A 10,008-nucleotide genomic window follows, 5' to 3' on the forward strand; every position below is an offset into this window, starting at 1 on the left:
TCAGTTTGTGTTTGCATGCCTAAATCACGATTTAGACGTTTAGACTGAATGAGTTGGAGTGGTCCATATGATAACAGAGACAAACAATCTCAGCTGGTGTTTGATTTCAGTAAGACCTTTTTGCTTTTTGCTTGTCACCTGGAAGTCAATTTCTATTTGGGGGGGTTGATGTGACTTTTGGGGGATTTTCTGTTGATAAAGTTTCGGTTTCTGGGAGAGGCTATTTCTCCTATGTCAAACAAGGTCCCTGAAAACACAAGCCACTAATGGAGTCGACTCAGGGGGCCTCAGTGCTAAGTGAATACTATGGAAAACCACCGATCCAGATGCTTAGGTCTCATGCCGCAAGTGTCCGCCTTAAAAACCGTGTGAGGGGTGCTCTTGTCTATCAAAAGGAAAGAGGAGCAGACCTAACCTTTATGTAGACACATATATGGTGAACAATTAAGGAGGACATGCAAAGACAGAACAGTGAGAATACACAGTTTTTTCGAGAGCCAGTAACAGGAACCTTGCTCCTCCTTTTGAGTCTGCTCCTTACTTGGCTGCAGACTACAGTGCACCCAGTGGCCAGGCACACAAGGATGACACTGCTGCCACTGTGTGTGGGCCCTGGAGTTTGAATGTCTTTGTCTGCATTTGTGTGTTACACAACCGTGTGTATGTAATTGTGGTGTCTGCCTTAGCTCCTGTCATGTCAGTGAGGAGGTGGCACTGTACTGTGCAATAAGAGCAGTCAGCCTGCGGGCAGGGCTAGCCATCTGGACACATGGGAAAAAGCCTAGCTCAGACATCAGTGGTTTTTCAACCCCCTGTGTTATCAGATTTTTGTTCTTCATTTTGGTATCTTTCTACATATTAGTCAACAGTAATACACTGTATTTTATTATTTTGTGGTCTGTCTGTCTCCATCTGTCCGTATATTTCTCTCCCTCCAAATCTCTCTCACCATCCCTCTCTTAACGGCCTTCTCTCATGTCTTTTCTTCCCCTGCAGTTTGCTGTTTTGTGGTCCACAAGAGGTGCCATGAATTAGTCACATTCTGCTGCCCAGGGGCAGATAAGGGGCCTGACACAGACGTAAGTAACCAAAACCCAGCTGTTGACTCTCATGTGTTTGTCTGTGAGGAGGGGCCTTTCCTGTCATTCTACTGAAGTGCACACAGAACACCAATCCAGCGAACATGCAGTTGTCTACTAAGCCTGCCTCTTTTTTGAACACTCTTGCTCTCTTTGAGAGCTGTAGAGTTGCCATGTATCCTTGTTTTTCCCAAGTTTTAGTTTAAACAACAGATGATTAAAATGATAAAATCACCACTCTTTATCGTGATGTTAATGACAAGCTAAATATTTACAGAAAATTGACTTGCATAACAAAAAGGAAAAATGTTTAGTTTAAATGATAATACAAGCTTAACATCCTTGTGTTAATATATCTTAAAAGAAGAGCTCTAATCTTTTATCAAAAAAGGATGTCATTTTTAGTCGACTCATGCATCTCGGCAGCAGCATTCAATTCATCCAATGTTATTGTTTAAGTCAAGTCACAGTTTTTACATTTAAATATTCCACTTAGTGAGTCACTGTCCCTGACCACTTAAGAAGAACTAATGTTTAGACTATTCTCTTCCTGTGATAATGCACTAACAGTAATGTATTTACTCTAAATAATGCTTCTTATTCACCCAGCAGGACTGAGTTTACAGAAAACCTGATTGACATTGTGCCATTAGCAATGACCTGCTCAGACCCAGATACAGATGGGAAATGTAGGAGTGGTGGCCATAGCCAATACACCCACATTTGTCTTGGCCAGAGATACACACAGTACTAACAGCTGGTTGCTTGTGGTCGTCTCAATAATGATAAAAAAAAAAGAATCTAGATAGAATTTTAACAGTAGTCCAGATTTACCAATTACACTGTGGAAATTTTAATTTTGAATTAGTTTAGCTTCTAGATATTATTTAATAAATGGAAAATGGTCAATGAAGCTCTGTGGTTCATACAGTAATTAGTTTTCTGCTGGGTAATTTAATCAACAAAAAAAGTGGGATTCAAGATTATTGTAGTTTTTTATGCAATAAAAAGTATTTTATTGGACCGTCGACATACTTTTCAGCTTTTGTATGATACATTCAATCAGGTCTTCCATTCGCCTCTTCACCAGCTTTGTGCTATCAGCCACTGCTTACCAGCTTGCTAAGTGTGAAACCTCCATTTACATAAGAAACAATAAAAAAGACATATACATACGCTTGCCCAGTAGGATGGGTGCTGAATCAAAAGAATTTCATTAAAACATGTGTGTGCAGATCAATTTTTTCAAAACTCCATTTACAGGCCTGCTATCCTGCCGCACATGCATTGCCCCTCAGCGTTATAGCAGCATGGCATGGCCTCTGTAACCGGAGATATGTCAGTGTGTCATTCAAGATCATCAATCCAGACTCTTTAAATAGAGCATGCCACGGATGACACGAAAGCCGTAACATAAGAAAATAGTCTGAGCCGGGGATTCTCGATTTGAGCAGTCACAGGGGTTTAAAGTAGTGCGGGGACATCAGGTTGATTGCTAGCAGGACAGTCGACTTTAATGACCTTTGACATCTCTGGGTTGCAGTGAGCCCAGTTTCCCAATAAATGTTTTGCACAAGTACATCTTTGATATTAATCAACTAAAAGCTTGTCATTCATTCCTGTTTGATGCATTAAAAACCTTTCTCATTTAAAAACTGCAGAGTTTTACTTTTTCCAATTGACGTTATTTTCTTTGTTAATGTAATTTGTTTTTTGTGATCACATTTTTCATAATTTTTTTATTAAGTTAGTTTATATTTTCTTTGTTATGTTAACATTAAAATATCAGTTTAATTACTGAACTCTCATAACCCTCCCTTAGTATACTTCCTGTGGTCAAACCATTTTTAGCCTGTTTAATGCTTTTTGTCATTGCCACACTTAGATATAAGGATAATGGGTTATAGTACATACTATATACTCATTTAATGTATTCACAGTGCGTCACAGAAGAGAAACTAATAGAAGAAATCTAATCCGGCTAGAGCAGACTTCACTTAGAGAGCCAGGGTGTTAAATTATTCTCAGTCTTTTGTTCACGCTGGAATACTGTGTGGTTTTATGACATTATAACAATTGATGTGACCACATGGCCACCACAAACCAAATCTCTTTTAAATATACGTTAGTATGTTATCTCTTGCCGTATTAGAACATTGGATTTGTCCTTTTTGATGTACATTTCGGTGCGCTAGCAGAACTGTTGCCATCGGCAACCATACTTATTACATGGCTTGCTGCCTCTCGGGTGTGCAATCCAGAAAGGCAATAACTCCCATGGCCAGCAAATTTCCTGAAGATTTGCAGTATCTAGGCTACCTGCATTTTATGACTCATGTCCGTGTTTTATAACTCCCCAACCGTGAGAGTGTACACAAAGATGCCAACAAGATCTCTCAGATCTTTTCAGTAGCAAACTCGTCATTAGTGACTAGCCTTGGTTTGACAGGACTAGATTACCATGAATACATAATTCCTCACAGTCCCAGTCTCAGGGTGTTTTTTCAAGGACAGGATAGGCTGCAGATATGTACGTACTCACATGTGAGAATTGCTCTGCAGAGTGGTGCAGTTTTAGATTCAGTTTGATTTTCTTCTTTGAGGAAAGAACTAACTCTTCAATTTATCTCCCAGTTTCACTGGCATTGGTCACTGTTTCTCTGGTCACAGGCTCGCTGCTCAAACCACTAGAGTACTGCATGTCATGACAAATTTGACATTATTGTTGAAATTGTCATGTAAACTAGTGAGAAAATTACATGAAAAATAAGTTCATGCAGAACTATGTTATCTGTTGTATTTTTTATTTATTTGTGAGCATGTCTCCACAGCATTGTGTCAGCACTGGAGAACCCAAATGACACAGCGTTGTTGAGTATACGATTAAATTGCGGAAAATGCTCAAATGTTTCTTATAAGAAGTCTTGAGAATGAAATATTCCTCTTTTGTTGGTTTCTTCAGACCTTTCAACAATTGATCTATGAAAATGAAATTGCATGTGGAATCCTGTTAATTTAAAATGTGGCCCTGAAGTGATCATTTGTCTGAATTAGTAATGGTATTACTTGTAAGCACAATCCATGCTAGTGTCAATTAGTCTGATTAAAGCACTTACTTTAACAAATTGTTTTCGTTTGACTGCCAGGTGTAACGTTACCTGCAGGTCGGGTAAGTTCATTGCTTTACAGGACAAGATCATCAATAATGCAAAAGTTTCCCGTTTCACTACAGGGGCTTAGCAGATGAAATTAAGAGGTTTGATGTGCTCGCTTTTGCAGGGGTGTGTGGCTGCTGCATCATTGATGTCCACTTACCTAGTGCAGCACATATGACCAGGGGCAATCTGCAAGTCTTTGTGCACTGATTTCCCCTCTGAACACACAAGTGTGCGCACACGCGCACACACACACACACACACACACACACACACACACACACACACACACACACACACACACACACACATACATACACACCCCGTGCCCCTCAGGGCTGTTCAGTGCACAGATATCTGTGACAGAGTAACACAGTTATGCTGCAGCACAGTGCCCTTTCTTTCTCCTCTGCTTGGAGACAGACAGAACTGACCTAAGGGTGACATGGCAGCCTGGCAGAGCTCAAACAGACACCCAGAAAATACACTTCTTCACAATATCAACCAATAAAGTGGTACAAACACACAGCTTCAACATGACTCAGTTAAAGGGATGCAGTCATACATTTATAGGCATGCCTTCAGTTAATCTGAGAGCAATCTAATTAGTAATATTAATGAGTAATGGTATAGGTCGCAGTGATCTAATATTTAGAAAAGGCAAATCTCACAGGAGGAGATGGTTTTGGCAGACTTCAGCACGTTTGGTAACAATTAAGGGTGCGAGATCTCGCGAGATTAAAACGTGACGAGATTTCTCGTCAAGGTGAAAAGTTGTCTCGTGAGGCGATGTGATGTCAGCGTGATGGAGCGTGAAATTACTATTGGAGATAAGAAGTTAGGTTAAAAGGAGTTAGATTTCTTGTGTGAAATTGTACAGGGCAGAAGGCAGTTGGTAGAGTTTATACAAAACATTTTGCAGTGTTTGCACGTCCTTTACTGCATATAATTCATTAAAATAGTAAAAAAAAAAGTTAAATAACATTCATCATTAATAGTTGATTTCAAAATGCACCTAAATTGTTTTGCATTTTACTGATTTTTCAGTTGAATAAAAAAACTATTTTCCATTCATATATTTCATCTAGGATTTCTTTAATTTTTAAAAAAAAATCTCGTCTCGTCTCGTTCTCGTGAACCCAATCTCGTGATGTGTCTCGTCTCGTGGAGTAAGCGTCTCGTCACACCCCTAGTAACAATAGGTGTTCTGGTGATGAGGCTTGGGACCCACACCTTCTCATTACAAAAACTGTTCTTGGGAATTGAAAACAAGATTAAACAGGAGTGAAGCTAACACAGGAATCCTGGGTTGTCACAGCCAGGGGAGCCTTTCATCTGTTTTCATTTTCAGTCCACTTCCTTCTTGTGAACCCTGTTCTGCCCCAGATGTTGTTTAGACTTTTTTTTTTGTCCTTTCTTTTTTTCCTTCTCTTGTTTTCTAAAACAACTTTTGTGTTGTTGTTTTTTTAGCTTGACCCCCTAAAATGAAGCAATGCTTATGCTGACCACTTTTTGCGAACTATGCTGCAGACAGTTAAAACTAGTTTTTCTAAATATATACTGTATGTAGATTATTATTATTATTATCATTATTATTATTCTTATTATTCTTATTATTCTTATTATTATTATTATTATTATTGTTGTTGTTGTTGTTGTCGTCATCGTTTTTTTTAGAAGACACAATGAGCTTTGTATCAATTGTCGGCATAAGTCAGCCGCCCACCCCTTAATGAGTCAAGTCTTTGCACCTGCTTTTTGCACATGGCCCTACGGAAGCCTTGGCACGAGCACCACTTCCAAGGAAACATTGTCACAAAGAAACCTGATACTCCATAAATCTGCTTAGTGCACTGATTTTATTTTGATGTGTGAGTGGTAACATGCTGTGCAGAGCCCTGTCAGGGTACACTTTTTCAGCATAATGATATCATTGCAGATGCAAACACACAAGACATGCACATGAAATCACACTGTTAGATGTGCCAGACAGGCGTATCTCTATGCCTGGTAGAACCAGGCCCAGAACAGCTACTCACGTCCTTCCACAGGGCAAGAATGTACTCTACTCATATAAGGTGTCTAATGAAGTTTGGCTTCGTTCACCAAGTTGTATTAATTGTCGTAGAAGAGTGTTTAAAGCTCGCCATCTATAATATCTGGCTAAACACCAGTTGCTCAGAGAACGTGGTAGATAAGAAACCAAGGGAGAAGGTTAAAAAATGTGAGAGTCAGAGTTTAGGGAAGAAGTGGGAGGAGAGGGAAATAGAAAGAGATATCATTCCTAGATAACAAAGCCGTTAGGACAACATGAAGCACAGCATAAATGTTAAGTCCTATCCAGGGATTGTAAGGCATGTTTGCTCTAATGCACTGCTGCACCCTCCTGATGATTACTGTAGATACACTAAAGCTGGGTCTGTTGGATGATGATTTTGTTTTGGCTCAGGGCTTCTTCTTTTATTAACAAAAATGACTTTATGCTTTTGATAATTGTTTAGCGTTTTTAACTTAGAAGACATGACAGATTGTGTCTACAACAATGTGGAGATCCCTATTACATGAGAAATAATTGGAAATGGACAGGAAGAATGCACATTTTCTCAAATGCTGAGACAAAAGGGCTGTTGTTTTGATACTTTTTAATGATGTTGATTTTATACATTCCCTTGACCATGCATCATAGTTTGTCTAAACGTGAGACAACAAGATAAACCTTCTCATCTCAGGCCCTCGAGGAATTAAGTCTCCAGAGGGGACAAAGTCTAATATTAATAAGTGTGGGATTACAGAGGCATTCTCCAAACCTACTTCATACCCCCGCTTGATGACACTGTATCTGTAGATAATATCACACAAGCCAGATTGCTATTTAAGCTTCAAGCCTTTGTCACTGAAAGCAGAGTCAGCCACAGGTAGATGAGAATAGATTTTACATTGAGTTCCCATGCTCTCTGACAGACAAACCTAAAAAACAAGTGAGTAGTTCTTAATCTGTGTGGGACCTGGAATATGGGCTTTAGGAGATTTGAACTGTCTCTCCATACTGATTGATGCACCATAGACACTGTATTAAAGGTTGTGTTATTGCTCTTTTGACACAGCATGTGCTTGTTTGATGCCTGTTTAAACCCTATAACCCTCTGCATTTTATTTCAGACAAAAATAATTTTTTAATTTTCTCTATTAAGTCTTTGCAGAGGACATGTGGGAATCAAAGTATAGTCTTAGTATAGTTCTTGTTGCTGGTATAGAACAGGTTGAATTTGTGACTGTGTTTGAGTGTTGCAAAAAAAATCGGCATTGTTCAGAAGCTTTCCTAGATGTGTAAAAAAATAACAGTGATCAATTTTTATTAAGGTTATCTGCACAAAAGTGTCTTCATCTTCATCTGATTATGAAGATACTGCTGGTAAGACACAATTCATTTCAACAGCTTAATTCACACATCAATATTAACATTACGTGAGCATGAACACTCAAGTGATATGAGCTAGAATACGAGATTCTTGTTTTGACTGATTCACATTTAGCTAAAACTGGAGTTTAACTGCTAAAAAAACTGCTAAATGAATTGGTACACTCCATAAACTGGCATTACAGCCTTGAGTTCAAGGACAAATAAAAAGTTAACGTCTTGTCACTTTTCTTCAGAAATAACTCATTGTTTCCAGTGATTATTAGTGTAGACTTGAAGTTGATGAAGAGTCATCTGGGCTGCTTGTTGATGGTATTCATAAAGTCTAGGATCCTAATTAACACTAACAGATCTTAGGGCTCTCTTGCTAATAGTCTGTGAAATGAGGACAATGCGATGTGATCAAGGCTTTGCTGGGGGAGACGCTGCAGAAAGTTGTGAGTGCTTACATACTTTCAAATGTGATGGAAAGTTTTAGAGGATAGAGGATGGGTGGGTGAACTGGGAGCTGCTGAATCATTTTTTAATGAAATGTTTCTTATTGGAGAGGACATAAATTGCCGTTTTTGGCAACATGAAACCTCCTCAACAAATGTTTTTTACCTACACTGTTTTTCACACATAGGTACAAATATTCACACAAAAACAGAGAGCAGCAATTCAAAGCAAGTTTAAGACTTGTTACAGATATGTGTGCTATCTTGGTTTATCTCGGATTGATTACCTGCCTGGTGTATTGAAGAGGCTCTTCATTAAGTCTTAAATATGAACACATAAAAACAGGTTTTTTACACACACACACACACACACACACACACACACACACACATACACACACACACACACAAACAAAATGTAATTAGCATTCTCTTACATACTAAGCATACACACCAACACTCACAAACTTCTAGTCAAACCCCAAGTTTATTTATTACCCCAAGATATCACACACACACACACACACACACACACACACAGACATATTCAATCTGCCCCTCCAAGGTTAGTTTGAGGCAAGTATTTGGTAGCCAGTCTTGCTCCAACTATGCTAAGTATTACTAATGATCAGCGCATGGGAGAGTTAGAAGTGCTCTTGACCCTGAATCAACTCACAGTTCCTGCAGGAAGGCAGTTTGTCCTCACCAGTGCCTGCCAGAACACTACAAAACCTATTCCTTTCCATGACTCTTCCATATCAGCCTTGAGTCTTAAAGCACCCACTGGTTAAGCATGTTTTAAATTTTGTATTTATTTCTTTAGTTGTCTGTGATTTCAGAACTTTAGTATACTATAAAAAAAATAAACTTTCAGCGATTTTTATAAATTGTTTTAAGATTGGTTTTCCATAACTCTTGACATTGTCGTACCTCTGTCTTGCTGACACCATCACTGTGTTCAAAGACAACTATCTAGACAGTTATGTTTTTTGTTTGTTATAGATCCTGTCAAATAAGCAGATGTACTATAACTGCCCTGCATGTAACTGCAGACAACAACACAAAACAGAAGCCTGAGTGCAGTTAGAAGTCTAAACTTAACCTTGCATGTAACAGCGGGGGCCTGAAGCTGAACCAGCAGTAGGCCTGAAGCTCAATCCCAAAAATAGAATGATAGTTACAGCCTGCCCCTCTCCTTCTTCCTTATCTCAAGAGAATTAGAGTAGAGTTCTCTACTTGTATTATTCAGCACAGGTGAACCTGCAATGCAAGAGGCAAGGAAAGACCAGCTTTTAACTAAAAAAAACAACAACTAAGCATTTACCAACCAAACACTTGATTAGAAACTGAAAAGTGATTATCTTTCCAAAAGGTTGGCCGTTGGAAGCTGGATTGCTGCTTGCATTTATTGTACCAACTTTGTACTGAAAATGTTTGAGGTAATTCTGTCTCTTACTGTAGTATAAACCAGTGAGAAAAGGTCAATTATCATTGACCCCATACCTTCACGACGATTGCTTGGTTTGGGATCAAACTGATTACTGTATATAGATGTTAGGGATCGACTGATACGGATTTCTTTGTGAAAATATTAATTTCTTTTTCATCAGCCTTAGCCAATGATCGATACGGGCTGCAGATTTGACATAAGCCTGATATTTGGAGCCGATACTGCATTTGCTCCCTCAATTTACAACATGACAATGTAAACCCTGCCATGCCGGGTTGGTTTTGGGAATCTGCTCTGCCATTTCTTTAATAATAATAAACAAAAACCCAGATCAGTGTCACTTCTGCAATCATTAGAACAAGCCTGAAGAAGTCAAAGTATTCTACAAGTTCGTATTTACAGTGGGTACGGAAAGTATTCAGACCCCTTTAAATTTTTCACTCTTTGTTTCATTGCAGCCTTTTTCCAA

General features: G+C 38.8%; 1 protein-coding gene across 2 annotated transcripts in view; it reads left to right on the top strand.

Moving 5' to 3' along the window:
• The window catches only part of prkcaa (protein kinase C, alpha, a), a 135,608-nt gene that overhangs the window by 52,901 nt on the left and 72,699 nt on the right, over window positions 1–10,008 (top strand). For both annotated transcript variants that reach the window (XM_034861175.1, XM_034861185.1), the window contains exon 3: window positions 997–1,079. In XM_034861175.1, the coding sequence (XP_034717066.1) occupies window positions 997–1,079 (83 nt within the window). The remainder of the gene's footprint in view (window positions 1–996; window positions 1,080–10,008) is intronic.

This window comes from Etheostoma cragini, chromosome 2, assembly GCF_013103735.1.
Source record: "Etheostoma cragini isolate CJK2018 chromosome 2, CSU_Ecrag_1.0, whole genome shotgun sequence".
NCBI classification, from domain to species: Eukaryota; Metazoa; Chordata; class Actinopteri; order Perciformes; family Percidae; genus Etheostoma; species Etheostoma cragini.